The following is a 15,472-nucleotide window of genomic DNA, read 5'->3' on the forward strand; positions in this document are numbered from 1 at the left end:
AATAAAGTGTCATTTATTACAATACAAGGTGCGGACCTATATTCTACAGCCGGTATCCCTCCGCCATAAAGGTCCGACAGTGTACAGTTACTATAACGACGCGTTGTTACTTCAGTCTGTGGTGAGTGGCAGACGTAACAGCCAATCGCGTGTAGGAGGCGGGATTAGGAGAAGCTTGACGTCCAATGGGAGAGCTTTGTCGCCTTCTCCGGGTCGGTGCGCGATGTAGCGGGTGAATGTGGAGCCAATAGGACGGGTGAGCTGAGGTGATTATTATGGCTGGTGTGGTGGAACAGTTGGGTGCAATACATTACTATTAAAGGTACATTTAGCCTTAAAGGAGATGTTATGTATGGACAAACCCTTTTAGTGTGCAATATAGTGCTAGGCGGGTTACAGATGCTTGTCATTAGACCTCCTACATGTTGGGGGCGCCACTTGCATCTTATTTTCACCAGGTGTAACAAGCGATGAACCAGATACAGAATTTGTTATATGATGCCCTAATACGGAGCCAGCAGGTGGAGAGCGCCGCACTCATCAAAGTAAGGGAAGCCATCGCCCTGACCTCACCGCCTGGATTCCAGGTAAGGACAAGGCGCACCATGTACAGGGGGCCTACACTCACCGGCCACTTTATTAGGTACACCATGCTAGTAACGGGTTGGACCCCTTTTGCCTTCAGAACTGCCTCAATTCTTCGTGGCATAGATTCAACAAGGTGCTGGAAGCATTCCTCAGAGATTTTGGTCCATATTGACATGATGGCATCACACAGTTGCCGCAGATTTGTCGGCTGCACATCCATGATGTGAATCTCCCGTTCCACCACATCCCAAAGATGCTCCTCTATTGGATTGAGATCTGGTGACTGTGGAGGCCATTGGAGTACAGTGAACTCATTGTCATGTTCAAGAAACCAGTCTGAGATGATTCCAGCTTTATGACATGGCATTGCATTATCCTGCTGAAAGTAGCCATCAGATGTTGGGTACATTGTGGTCATAAAGGGATGGACATGGTCAGCAACAATACTCAGGTAGGCTTTGGCGTTGCAACGATGCTCAATTGGTACCAAGGGGCCCAAAGAGTGCCAAGAAAATATTCCCCACACCATGACACCACCACCACCAGCCTGAACCGTTACCGATACAAGGCAGGATGGATCCATGCTTTCATGTTGTTGACGCCAAATTCTGACCCTACCATCCGAATGTCGCAGCAGAAATCGAGACTCATCAGACCAGGCAACGTTTTTCCAATCTTCAATTGTCCAATTTCGATGAGCTTGTGCAAATTGTAGCCTCAGTTTCCTGTTCTTAGCTGAAAGGAGTGGCACCCGGTGTGGTCTTCTGCTGCTGTAGCCCATCTGTAGCCTCAAAGTTTGACGTACTGTGCGGCGTTCAGAGATGCTCTTCTGGCTACCTTGGTTGTAACGGGTGGCTATTTGAGTCACTGTTGCCTTTCTATCAGCTCGAACCAGTCTGGCCATTCTCCTCTGACCTCTGGCATCAACAACGCATTTCCGCCCACAGAACTGCCGCTCACTGGATTTTTTTCTTTTTCGGACCATTCTCTGTAAACCCTAGAGATGGTTGTGCGTGAAAATCCCAGTAGATCAGCAGTTTCTGAAATACTCAGACCAGCCCTTCTGGCACCAACAACCATGCCACGTTCAAAGGCACTCAAATCACCTTTCTTCCCCGTACTGATGCTCGGTTTGAACTGCAGGAGATTGTCTTGACCATGTCTACATGCCTAAATGCACTGAGTTGCCGCCATGTGATTGGCTGATTAGAAATTAAGTGTTAACGAGCAGTTGGACAGGTGTACCTAATAAAGTGGCCGGTGAGTGTATAGTGGCTGCAGAATTCAATTCATGGCTGTAATTCTACTAGTCACCACTAGGGGTGCATGTGAATTTAATAAAAGGGCACTCCAGGCTTTTTAAGGATAAGGATTGGTCATCAATTGAAGATCGGCCATGGTCTGACAGCCTGGACCCCCACAGATCAGCTGTTTGAAGAGAGCACGGATTGGGTGAGCACCAAAAACCAAGAACATCGACGCACTTTGTATAGTGCCTGTGCTCGGTATTGCACCCCAGCCCCTTTCGCTTGAATGGGAATGAGCTGTGATCCTATAACCAATGAACGTTGTGTTACATTTGGAAAAATTTCTGAAACTTCAAATAGCTGATCTGCAAGGGTCTCGGCTGCCAGACCCCCAAGGATCTTTAATTCCTGACCTATCCATCATTTATCAGCTATCCTGAATCTCTGTGAAAGAATGGGTGGTCTGGTGTCACACAGAGAAATTATAGGTACACGTTCCTGCCCAAGATCAACTATATATAATGACAATAAATGGTTAAAGTGGGTGTGGCATAAATAAACTGAATATACATTATAGTAACAGTATAAAGTATTGTTAGTAAGAAAAATGTCTCTGGTGTTGTGTTCCTGGTGTTGTAATAATATTGTTGCCCTGGTGTTATAATCTCTGGTATTATAGCCCCTAGTATTATAATCCAGGGTATTATAGACCATGATGTTATATATAGCCCTTGGTGTTATATCCCCTGATATTATATTCGCTGGTATTATGGTATTATATCCCCTGGTATTGTATCTCCTGATATTACGCTGTTATATCCCCTAATATTGTGGTATTATATCCCCTGGTGTTATATCCCCTGGGATTATAGGTCCTAGTATTACAGTCTTATTTGAGGTCCTGGTGTTATGTCCCCTGATATTATATTCCCTGGTATTACAGTGTTATATCTCCTGGTATTATGGTATTATATACTCTGGTATTATATCTCCTGGTATTACGGTGTTATATTCCCTGGTATTGGAGGTCCTGATGTTATATCCACTGATATTGTATCTCCTTTATTTATTGCACGTTTCTCTGTATCGATCTCATCGCAGCTCCAGCCTCAACAAATCCATGTGATCATTGATGCCTTCAAGAACACTCCGGTCCTGAGAAGAGAAGGTTTCAACTTTCGAGATAGGAATTACAAGTGTGTCCGTGCCGATAAGAACTCTATCTATGCTAAATGTGTGAGTGCCCAGAGAAGAGTAAAGGGGGGGGGATCTCTATACAGATGCATACAGCCAGGACTCAGACCTCATTACATGACCACTCTTTATATAAATGGCCACACGATTTGGCCTACAATACCAGTTTTATGCACCAGACCGGCAAACATGATTGTATTGAAGGATAGAATTGTACAACCAATGTGACAATGTAGCCCTACAACCCCTATAAAGTCATATAGTATTAGTAGGATGGAGATCTGTAGGAGATGTACCATTTAGAACAGACATGACTAGTCGATCCTGTATAGCGCCAATGTAATAACACAGCAGGAGTTTTTGTCAATATGCAAATTAGCTCTTTGGAGCGAGGACAACGCCCTCATTACTCCAAAGAGCTTATTTGCACATATTTGCGATATCTCAGCACTGGAGACGCCGATTCACAAGAGGGAAACGCCATTGGATTCAGGTAATCCTAACCTAGCTATGTGTGGGGCTGGGTTAATATACTGGGCTCTGGTGACAATGATAAATCTGCCCTCAGTTTCGGTAATCTTTGAGAACCCCCACTATCCAATAAGGTCGGAGACACTGCCTAACATGCTTTTCTTCTCACAGGATAATGACGGCATCGTAATGGTAAAAACCAAGTCCAATATCCTCTTTACTACGTATCGGGACGGCATGTACCCCAGTGTGTGCGTGGAGGCCTCGGAGAAGCTGGGTAGGTTTCACTTGTAAAATCAACCACAGAAGGCGAGCTGGCACTGCCCATGCACACGGGCAAATCGGAATGGAAAATCTGGTCTGTACATCGGCCATACTTCCCATTCTGAACCTATTCAGGAGAGCGGGAGTCCTTGCATGATAGAGATCTATGATACTGGGTGTCCCTGCCTCGTCAGGGGTCTACTATCCACACGGGCAATCTGGATTGGGTCCATACATCAGCCCGATTTCCTGATCTGGATTCAGGAGACCAAGACTCCTTGGATCATAGTGATCTGAGATGCTGGGAGTACTTGTCTGTCCATGGCCTCACTATTCAATACCGTATATATGGACATTAGCGTCAGCAGGAGGCTAGGACTCCCAACAGGATAGATCACTATGATCCAAGGAGTCCCAGCTCCTGACTAGGTTCAGATCAGGAATTCCAGCCAATATATGGAGCAGATTTTTCAATCTGGATTGCCCTGTGTGTACGAGGACTAAACACAATAGGAAACCTGTGCTGCGCCCAGAGACTTGATGGGAGAGGCAACCCAAATATTCAAAAATATGTAGCAAAATCTGAACATTGCAAAATTAGTCACATTACGTACAGTCACGTATAGTCATGTCATGTATACGGTAGTCATGTACAGTCACTTATAGTCATGTCATGTATAGTCACGTATACGGTAGTCATGTACAGTCACTTATAGTCACGTATACGGTAGTCATGTATAGTCACATATACGGTAGTCATGTACAGTCACTTATAGTCATGTATAGTCACGTATACAGTAGTCATGTACAGTCACATATAGTCATGTACAGTCACTTATAGTCATGTCATGTATAGTCACGTATACGGTAGTCATGTACAGTCACTTATAGTCATGTCATGTATAGTCACATATACGGTAGTCATGTACAGTCACTTATAGTCATGTCATGTATAGTCACGTATACAGTAGTCATGTACAGTCACATATAGTCATGTACAGTCACTTATAGTCATGTCACATGTTTATGGTCGTTTATCTTTCTTTTTTTCACTTAGGATGTTATTTCCGTGAGAAGGAAATCTGACGTCAGACATCGCGGGGGATCGCTGTGGTCCGCGCCGCTGCCAGGCTACTCATGAGATGAAGATTTTTATACTCCAGAGGAAATCGATCATTACGTTTTTTATTCATAGAGATGTAAAAAAAAAAGTTATTTAATTTTTTTTAATTTCTGTGTATAATTTCAAATATATATTACTACAGTAATAAAAAAATATGTGAACCCTTTCACGCTCTCAGTAACACATCCAACTTTTCGACTTCAAGCGATTACCAAGCTCACTTGCCTTGTAATGCCATAAAATGGCAGAGATCTGATATTGTGCCGTGGCAGACTAAAACGTGGCCTTACAAAACTTCAATTCAGGGATGCGGCTGGGATTTCATATAGGAGCTCAATTTTTCAGTTTCATTCTTCAATTTCTGCGAAAAAATGTTTCTTGGTTAAAGGGGTCATTCTGTTTAGAAAAATGATTTCCGTAGAACCTATTAGGAAGTTCTGAGTTAAAGGGGTTCTGCAGGACTCAAAAACATGGCTCAGGAAGTAACATCATGTCGCTTGGCAATGCCACATCTCCGTCCCATTATAATGAATGGGACTGAGCTGCAGCATGGCCATGTGACCAACGGACTTGATGTCACTTCCTGAGAAGAAGAAAGCAGCCATGTTGTCAAAGTCCTGCACAACCCCTTTAATAGAGGGGGTGGTTTCCTCTGGTCAGAGTGGTTATAAAAAGTATCTCTGTATGTGGAGGACTCGTCATGTCCTGCATAACATGGACAGAGTGCAATGCTCCATTTCCCCTGTAACAGCGCTGCAGGGATATTAACCACTTCCTGCCAGGTTTCATTCTTAATGCTGCAATTTCAGGAGGGGGATACAATGTGATCACCTTATTGTCAAAGAACCCTTCTGAATATGGATTGCTCAGGGTGAAGAGCCCCCCCAAGTGGTACCCTAAGTATGACTATATGTCTACTTTGTGCATGCAAAGGTGTAACTGGAGCTCCAGGGCTCCAATGCAGAATCTGTAACAGCCCTTCCAATGTGCCATGCAACAGTTATAATGCACTTTTGGGCCCCCTTAGGCACTAGGGCCCAGTGCAACTGCTACCTGTGTAGCCTCTTGTCAGATCAAGTCATGTCCATATGCTCATTGAGTGTATATGTATGTACCAGTAGCCAGATAGGTGCAGATGGAGCTACATTTGGAACGGCGACCGTCCTGGATGTAACTCTTTGCCTTCTCTGTGTTGTAATGAGAAATAATGTTCAATTTTTGCAAATCTCAAACAACCCCTTTAAAGTAGGTTATCAGATGAGACAAACATGGCTGTTTTCTTCCATCAGCATTGCCACTTTTATTCATAGACTGGATCTGGTATTGCAGCTCAGCCTGATTCATATCTCTATGTAGTACAGCCAGAAATATGTATGTTGGGGGTTATTTTCAATCCTTTCCATGGCTCCTAGAAATATACCTACTTTCCTTTGTGAGTACGCCAGTTCCTGACATAATCTTTGCCCTTTTGTTTGCTGACCATCCCATAGTGTCCTACTCTGCACAATGAGGGACAGAAACTGCAGCTGCACCTCCCTCACCCCATCTAGTATTCATTCTATTCAGGGGATACACAAGGGGACGGTTTCACTTTTAAAACCGCCTCCTTTGTTGACCAAGTCCGGCCACCACTCTCCTGAATGTTAATCTTCATCAACAGAAAAGTGACAGCTCAGCGGTTAACAGACCCCCACCAATAATTGATCAAAGTGTTCATAGTTTACGCGTTTGGTACAGAGAATGAGCAGTGAGTACAATACTCAGTACTCACCTCCTTCAGGACTCCCCGTTCCTATTGTATACCAAGATCAAAGATGGTGGGGGAACCTAAATATCACTTTACTGTGTATGTGCTTGGGACAATGGCCTTAGACCAGCGGTTCTCAACCTGTGGGTCGCGACCCCGGCGGGGGTCGAACGACCAAAACATAGGGGTCGCCACATATCTCCCAAACGTCCCGGTTGGTGGGAGGTATGTCCCGGTTTCAACTGATCGGCGCCTGGAGGACGCCAATGAGTTGAAAACACAGGCGATTAAAGCAGGAGCTGTCACAGCCAGCTCCTGCTTTAACGCTGTGCTGCGGCTTCTGTATGTGTAGCCGCGATGTGATGACGTCACATCGCGGCTACAACTATATGAGTGAGCGAGACTGACCGGGCAGCGAGGGAGCGTTGGAAGGTGAGTGTAAGTGTTTTTTTTTGTTTGTTTGTTTTAAACATTAAAGTGGAACATAATGAAGGGGCAGATGAAGGGGGGGACGGCGTGACACTGGGGCAGATGAAGGGGGGGAACGGCATGACACTGGGGGCAGAGATGGAGGGACATGAAACTGGGGAACAGATGGGGACACGAAACTGGGGGCAGATGAAGGGGGGGTACGGCTTGACACTGGAGGCAGAGATGGGGGGACATGAAACTGGGGAAGAGATGGGGGACATGAAACTGGGGGCAGAGATGGGGGGACATGAAACTGGGGGCAGAGATGGAGGGGGGAAATGAAACTGGGGGCAGATGAAGGGGTTATATGGCGGGGGGACATATAATGTACGGGTGACTGTAGGAGGATTATACTGTGTGGGAGCACATGAAACATGAATGAGAATAGGCAGAGTCAACATAAAAGTGGGTGGAGCTAAATTCGCTCTGCGCGCACATATTTTATCCCTCTTTCTAATCTTCAAAAGTTGGAAGGTATGCCTAAAGCTATCAGAAAATACATATTTCTGATGGCTTTAGCCACTGAGAAGCCACACTACTGTCTGCAGCAGCGCTATTCAGCTGGAACGCACGCCGTTATGGACGCGTGTTCCAAACTGAATGTGGTCACCGCAACATGAGGAACTGTATTGCGGGGTCACGGCATTAGTAAGGTTGAGAACCACTGCCTTAGGGCTCGTTCACACGGTGTAACGTGCCGCGTGATGTGGCACGTGTACGCCGCGTGACCCTTTGCGTGCCGTACATGCTCCCATTCATTTGAATGGGAGCGGGGATCGTATGTGCCGCGCTAGTTTGCGCCCGTGAATTTATTCACAATCCCCGCTCCCATTGAAATGAATGGGAGCGTGTACGGCACGCAAAGGGTCACGCGCCGTACACGTGCCACATCATGCTGCACGTTACACCGTGTGAACGAGCCCTTAGACTGTCAAGCCTGAGGACAGTATACTATGTGGGGGCACAGAAGGGACAATATACTGAATGCGGGGCACTAAGGAAAGCATTATATTGTGTGAGTGGCACTCAGGAAAGCATTATACTGTGTGAGGGGCACTAAGGAGAGCATTATCTTGTGTGTGGGCACTAAGGAGAGCATTATATTGTGTGTGGGCACTAAGGAGAGCATTATATTGTGTGTGGGCACTAAGGGGAGCATTATATTGTGTGTGGGCACTAAGGAGAGCATTATATTGTGTGTGGGCACTAAGGAGAGCATTATACTGTGTGAGAGGCACTAAGGAGAGCATTATATTGTGTGTGGGCACTAAGGAGAGCATTATACTGTGTGTGAGGAGCACTAAGGAGAGCATTATCTTGTGTGTGAGGGCACTAAGGAGAACATTATATTGTGTGTGGGCACTAAGGAGAGCATTATCTTGTGTGTGTGGGCACTAAGGAGAACATTATATTGTGTGTGGGCACTAAGGAGAGCATTATATTGTGTGGGGGCACTAAGGAGAGCATTATACTGTGTAAGAGGCATTAAGGAGAGCATTAGATTGTGTGTGTGGGCACTAGGGACAGCATTATACTGCTTGTGGGGTCACTAAGGAGAGCATTATACTGTGTGCAGGCCACTAGGAGGGTGTTATACATGCTGCTACAGGGGCGGATCCAGAGCCGGGCAACCGCGCGGGGCCCCGCGCTCAGCGGGGCCCCGCGGCCCGGCCCTAACAAAATGGTCCCGGTCAGCTCGGCAGTCGGGCAAGTTCCGGGGCCCACAGAGCCTCTGGGGGCCCCTGCACTTGCCTGCCACGATTTCAGCTCATCGGCGTCCGTCCGCCGATGAGCTGAATACATACGCGATTAAAGCAGGAGCTGTGACCTCAGCTCCTGCTTTAAAGCTCCGGCCCGGCTTGCGTGTGTAGGCGCGATGACGTCATCACATCACGCTTACACACGCAAGCCGGGCCGGAGCTAAGCAGGAGCTGAGGTCACAGCTCCTGCATCGCGTATGTGACTGCACTGGAGTGAGAGAGAGCAGTGTCGGGGGAACGATGGAAGGTGAGTGATGGAAGGTGAGTGTAAGTGTTTGTTTTGTATTAAATATTAAGGTGGAACACAATGAAGGGGGCCCAAAGAAACTGGGGGGCAAATGAAGGGGAGGGGGGAACAGCATGACACTGGGGCAGATGGGGGGAGAACAGCATGACACTGGGGCAGATGGAGGGGGGAGAACGGCATGACACTGGGGCAGATGGAGGGGGGAGAACAGCATGACACTGGGGCAGATGGAGGGGGGGGAGAACAGCATGACACTGGGGCAGATGGAGGGGGGAGAACGGCATGACACTGGGGCAGATGGAGGGGGGAGAACAGCATGACACTGGGGCAGATGGAGGGGGGAGAACGGCATGACACTGGGGCAGATGGAGGGGGAGAACAGCATGACACTGGGGCAGATGAAGGGGGGGAGAACGGCATGACACTGGGGCAGATGAAGGGGGGAGAATGGCATGACACTGGGGCAGATGAAGGGGGGAGAATGGCATGACATTGGGGCAGATGAAGGGGGGAGAACGGCATGACACTGGGGCAGATGGAGGGGGAGAACAGCATGACACTGGGGCAGATGAAGGGGGGGAAAACGGCATGACACTGGGGCAGATGAAGGGGGGGGGGAATGGCATGACACTGGGGCAGATGAAGGGGAGAGAATAGCATGACATTGGGGCAGATGAAGGGGGGAGAATGGCATGACACTGGGGCAGAGACGGGGGGGACATGAAACTGTGGGCAGATAAAGGGGGAGAATGGCATGAAACTGGGGACAGAGATAGAGGGGGGGGACATGAAACTAGGGGTAGATGAAGGGTGTATATGAAAATGGGGAGAGATGGAGGGGGGTCATATAATTTACGGGTGACTGTAGGAGGATTATACTGTGTGGAATCACATGAAAAATGAATGAGAATGGGCGGAGTCAACATAAAAGTGGGTGGGGCCTAATTTGCTGCGGCGCGCTGCTCGTAGGGCCCCGCCAAAGTCAATTGCCCAGGGCCCCGCAAACCCTGGATCCGCCACTGTGCTGCTACAAAGTGAAGAAGATGCCACTACCTCTAATAAGATAAGATATTCCTTTAATAGTCCCACAATGGGGAAATTTCAGTGATACAGTTTCATAGATGGTACAGTAGTATATAACAAGAGAGAAACACATAGAAGCTCATGGCAGATAGAGAAATCCTAGGAATCATAGCAACTAAAACGAAAGAAACACAGACACACTGCAGGATCATTTACTTCTCTGTGCGGAGTGATGTTAATAATAATACAGCCGACTGTGGTTGGAGGACACGAGGAGGGGGGGGGGTCACAGCATGTAGATATAACAGGCAGAAAAACATTTTTTGCAGAGGTGGGGGACATATGTTGCTATCATGATAACATGTAGTAGTTCTTTGGTAGGTGGTGAGATCTCCTGCTCACAGCTGATAGTTCGGTATCTTGCATCAGCACTATTGTCCATTAACCACAAAAAAATGCCCCAAATGGGGGGCGTAGCCTAGGCTATGGCGGCGTGAAGACGCGGACTTACTGAGCTCCCGGACCCCAACGGCTATTTCCCCGATATACTCGGGTCTCTGCACTCACCCGCTCCTCGTTCCGGCATGGTCCGACGTGTGGGCCGAAAATCTACCGCCTCGGCCCAGATTGACCCTCCTATGGCGCGGTTCCTCCTATCCGCGGCTTCATCGGCATCCCCGGCGGGCAGCTCCAAAATGGCGCCGGCGTGCGCTCTCCTTGAGACGTCGGAGGTCCCGCTGCTGCAGCTACAGTCTCCTCCAGTGCCGGATCTCACCTCGGCTGTCCCTCCTCTCCAGGCTGCTTCGGCTCTCCCTCTCCCAGACGTGGGGACTTCCCGGCAAGCTGCTGTCAAGGTACCTGCAGTCCCAGGGAGTGATGGGGGATACCTCGTGGCGGCCCCCCTCCCCCCCCTCCTCTTCCTGCAGCACTCCCCCTGGCTCTCACCTGCAGGTCGGCATCCCTCCTGTTCCCCTCCAGAGGGGACTGATGCTGGGGACGGTCCCCCTCTCCCTCCATGGTTCTGATGAGGTCTCCTCTCCGGTTGCTCCACTGCCCCCCCCCCTCCAGGTCCTGATGACAGTGGCCCCCTGGCCCAATCCACTGTGCCTCTCCTACTGGCTCCTTCCCTCTCCTCTGGAGCTCCTGAGGCCTCTTCCTATGTGGCCCCCACCCTGACCAACTCTCCTGACTCGCAGTGGTCTCAGTCTGTTAGGGGTGACCCCCCTCGGCCTCCTCATGTTACTCCTGATATGGACTTTTCTGCTACCCCCACTGTCCTGCGGACCCCTGCGGACCCTGTTTTCTCTGATTCTTCCTCCTGTGCTTCCTCGCCTCAGAACCGGCCCAAGCGCCCTAAGTTGTCGGACATTTGGGAGTTGCTCCGTGCTATGCCTACTAAACTGGACATGGAGGCGATGGTCCGCAGGGTGGAGGAGAGGCAGGACCAGATTCTGTCTGGCTTTAAGTCTGAACTGCACTCTTTGTCGACCCAAGTCTCATCTCATCAGCACCGTACGGATTCTATTGACCAGCGCCTACTGGCTGTGGAGCAATCCCTATCCACTCAACGCACGTTTAATCGCCATCTGCTGCTACAGGTTGATGACCAGGAAAACAGGGGCCGCCGGAACAACATCAAGTTGCGGGGCATCCCGGATGCTGTTCCCACCAAGGAGCTGAGGTCTATTGCAGTATCCGTCTTCAACACTGTCCTCTCTAGGCCGATGGACACTGAAATTGTTATTGATAGGATCCACCGTGTGCTGGGGCCTGGAAGGGCTTCCTCCTCCGATTCCAAAGATGTCCTTTGTCGGGTCCACTTTTATAGGGAGAAAGAGGACATTCTTCAGGCTGCGTGGCGTCATGGCCCGGTCCCGTTCTTGGATGGCTCGATTACTCTTCTCCCGGATGTCTCTCGCCGCACTCTGGCCATGCGGCGCCTCCTGAAACCTGTCCTGCGTCTTGTCCTGGACTCTGGTGCCTCCTACCGCTGGGGTCACCCCTTCCACCTGCAAATACGCCGCAATGGTGCCGTCTTCACCCTCCACTCCCCAGATCAAGTGGAGGCCTTGGCCTTGATGGGTTTTGTCGTTGTGGGAATGGGTAGCTTGGGTTTTCGGATCTACCTCTCCCCCAGTTAGAGTTCTTCGGCAGCTCTCTGAGTGCGTACTGCGGTGTGCCTCTGAGACTTGCATTAGTGGGATTGTCCCACTGTTTGGTGTCTCCCGGGCTTGGACTAGCCGAGCTCGGTTTCCACTTGGTTGTCTGTGTTGTCCCTTTTGGTCTGTCTTACCCTATCCCAATTCCGCTTCCCTAACTGGTGTCTGTCTTGGTCCTCCCCCCTCTTCCTCTCCCTACCCTTCCTTCTCTCCCCCCTTTTTTCTCCTCATTTTTCCCTACCTCCCTTCCTTCTCTCGTCCCCCCGGGGTGGGTCCCGGATCCCGAACATGGACTCCCTGACCTTCTCCTCCATTAATGCTAACGGGCTTAACACGCCCGAAAAAAGGTCCTCTCTCTTGCGGCTGTTGTGGAGTAAGAGGTCCACTGTGGCGTTTATACAGGAGACGCACTTCCGGGAGGGCTCTGTGCCCTCTCTATCTTCCCAGCGCTTTCCAGACGTCTACCATGGCTGCTTCGCTGAGTCCAAATCTAGGGGAGTTAGTATCCTGATTGGTCGCTCAGTGGCCTGGAAATTCCGGGCTGCTATGTCGGATGACTCAGGTAGGTTCTTGTTTGTTAAGGGGGAATTGGCCGGCACCTTGTTTACCTTTGCTAATCTTTATCTCCCTAACGCTGATCAGGTTGGCACCCTTGAACGCATCTTGGATAAGTTGTCGGACTTTTCTGAGGGCACTCTCTTGGTGGGCGGAGATTTCAACTTTGCTTTGGACCCATCTGTTGACATTTCTAGGGGCGTGTCGTATCTTCCTGCTAAGGCGCTGTGTCGGGCTCGTAGGCTTCTCCACTCCCACCAGTTGATTGACGCGTGGCGCACGATTCACCCTGACGTTCGGGACTACTCCTTCTATTCTCATCCCCGGGATGTCTACTCCAGGTTGGACTACTTTTTTGTTACACACTCCGATGTCCCCTTGCTTCGTGGCTCCACGATAGACCCTATTACCTTCTCAGACCACGCAATGGTCCATGTTGTGCTGTCATCCCCAGCTGCGAGACCTCGGTCCTGGCAGTGGCGCCTCAATGAGTCGCTCCTTCAGGATGCTCCGACCTCGCTTGCTGTCTCTTCCGCCCTTGAACTTTACTTCAGGGAGAATGACATGGCAGATGTGTCCCCGGTCACGCTTTGGGCGGCCCACAAATGTGTCATTCGGGGGGTGCTGGTTCAACATGGCTCACGTATGAAGAAGGAGAGGTCTCGTGAACTCGCTACCTTGATAGCTGACGTGGTCTCCCTGGAGCAGACTCACAAGCGTTCGCATGCGGCAGAAGTACGTTCTGCTCTCTTGTTGGCCCGTAAGAAACTGCGCGAGCGTCTCGATGTTAGGACCAGATGCCTTTTGGCTAGGGGCCGTCGCCACTTCTACGAGTTTGGTAACAAGTGCAGTAGGACTCTTGCTAGATCTCTTAGGGAACAGCGTTCCCGTAACTTTGTCCCCCTAGTCTCTGACTCTGCGGGTACTCGTCTTACTGATCCGACACGTATTGCGGAGGAGTTTGCTAGTTTTTACCGCCAGCTGTATAATCTTCCCTCTGCCTCCGCACCCCCCTCGGATTCCTCGCTTCTCCCCGCGATTGTGCAGTATCTCTCCGACTCAGGCTTACCCCGTTTATCTGACGGAGCCTTGTCTTCGCTTGAGGATCCTATCTCGGGTGAGGAAGTTGCAGAGGCCCTGGCTTCCATGCAACCTAGCAAGGCCCCCGGCCCGGACGGCCTCCCGGCCTCGTATTATAAAAAGTTCTCGTCCCTGCTTTTGGGCCCCCTGACGCGTGCCCTTAATTCTATTTCTGAAGGCTCCCTTCTCCCTCAGGATCTGACTAGAGCTCACATTGCAGTGATACATAAGGAGGGCAAGGATCCTGCTCTGTGCTCTAGCTATAGGCCCATCTCCCTACTCAATGTAGACTTGAAGATTTTCTCCAAGGTCCTGGCTTCGCGCCTGGCCCCTCTTCTCCTTGACCTAGTGGACGCCGACCAGGTTGGTTTCATACCTACTCGGGAAGCTAGAGATAACTGTGAAGGTTGTCAATGCTATACATTTTGCCCGCTCCCGTGACCTCCCGCTCTGTCTTCTCTCCACTGATGCGGAGAAGGCATTTGACCGGGTTGGTTGGCCCTTTCTCTTTGCGGTCTTGGACCATATTGGTCTTGGCCCGGTCATGAAGTCTTGGATTACCTCTCTGTACACTGGCCCCTCGGCGTCTACTAGGGTCAATGGGATCTTATCCTCCCCCTTCCCCAATGGTAATGGCACGCGTCAGGGTTGTCCCCTCTCCCCCTTGATTTTTGTTCTCACCCTAGAACCCCTCCTTAGGAAGATTAGGGACAACCCTGCCCTACTGGGCCTTGTGATTGGGAAGCGTCACCTCAAGATAGCTGCTTATGCGGATGACCTCCTGTTTTTCCTACGAGACCCGGCCACCTCGCTCCCTGCTCTGATGTCCGAACTGGACGAATTCCACCGCCTTACCAACTTTAAAATTAACTATCAGAAATCTGAGGCGCTGGACGTTTCCTTACCCCCCGGGCTCGGATCTTCCCTAGCTCACACTTTTCCCTTTCGCTGGTCCAGTTCGGCGATTAAGTATCTGGGTGTCTGGATCCCTAGAGATCTGCGTGAGCTTTTTGCAAAAAATTACTTGCCCCTTCTCAAAACTGTCCGACTAGATTTGAAGAGATGGTCCAGAGGCACCTATACGTGGTTTGGCCGTTGTGCCATCTACAAGATGAATGTGATGCCTAGATTCCTCTACCTACTGCAGACTCTTCCGATTCACATTCCTCCTAGTTTTTTCAGATTGCTCTACTCTGATTTGGTTAGCTTTATCTGGCAGGGTAAGCGGGCTAGGTTGGCCCGTTCCACTTTGACTCTCCCGAAGTCGTTGGGCGGCATGAGCCTACCTGATCCCCGCCGCTATTATGAGGCTGCTCTCTTGCAAAGAGTGATTGACTGGTGCCGCCATTCCCCCTTCAAACAATGGATCTCTATGGAGGGCTCCTTTTCGAGTCTTCCGCTTCATTCGCTCCCCTGGTTGGATTCCGTCGCCCCCTCCTCTGTCTATTCCCATCCCACTATTGGCCCCACCCTTAAAGTTTGTAGGTCGCTTTTTCAGAAGGACTGCCTCTCCCCCTCTCCGTCCCCTCTCCTCCCTGTTCTA

General features: G+C 49.9%; 1 protein-coding gene across 1 annotated transcript; it reads left to right on the forward strand.

Annotated features, from left to right (window-relative positions):
- The first annotated feature begins 470 nt into the window (after positions 1-470).
- PFN4 (profilin family member 4) lies at positions 471-4,927 on the forward strand. Its single transcript, XM_075266816.1, has 4 exons — positions 471-587; positions 2,937-3,071; positions 3,672-3,777; positions 4,822-4,927. The coding sequence occupies exons 1-4, from the start codon at positions 471-473 to the stop codon at positions 4,848-4,850; spliced, it is 387 nt and encodes a 128-aa protein (XP_075122917.1). The 3' UTR covers positions 4,851-4,927.
- Positions 4,928-15,472: the final 10,545 nt, after the last annotated feature.

Source organism: Leptodactylus fuscus, chromosome 3 (genome assembly GCF_031893055.1).
Source record: "Leptodactylus fuscus isolate aLepFus1 chromosome 3, aLepFus1.hap2, whole genome shotgun sequence".
Lineage (NCBI taxonomy): Eukaryota > Metazoa > Chordata > Amphibia > Anura > Leptodactylidae > Leptodactylus > Leptodactylus fuscus.

Bases quoted from the DNA above. Each gene is read 5' to 3' on its own strand.
- PFN4 (XM_075266816.1), top strand. From the start codon at position 471: ATGAACCAGATACAGAATTTGTTATATGATGCCCTAATACGGAGCCAG. The intron at 3,072-3,671 runs GTGAGTGCCCAG...TTCTTCTCACAG, and splicing joins ACTCTATCTATGCTAAATGT to GATAATGACGGCATCGTAAT. The intron at 3,778-4,821 runs GTAGGTTTCACT...TTTTTCACTTAG, and splicing joins GGAGGCCTCGGAGAAGCTGG to GATGTTATTTCCGTGAGAAG.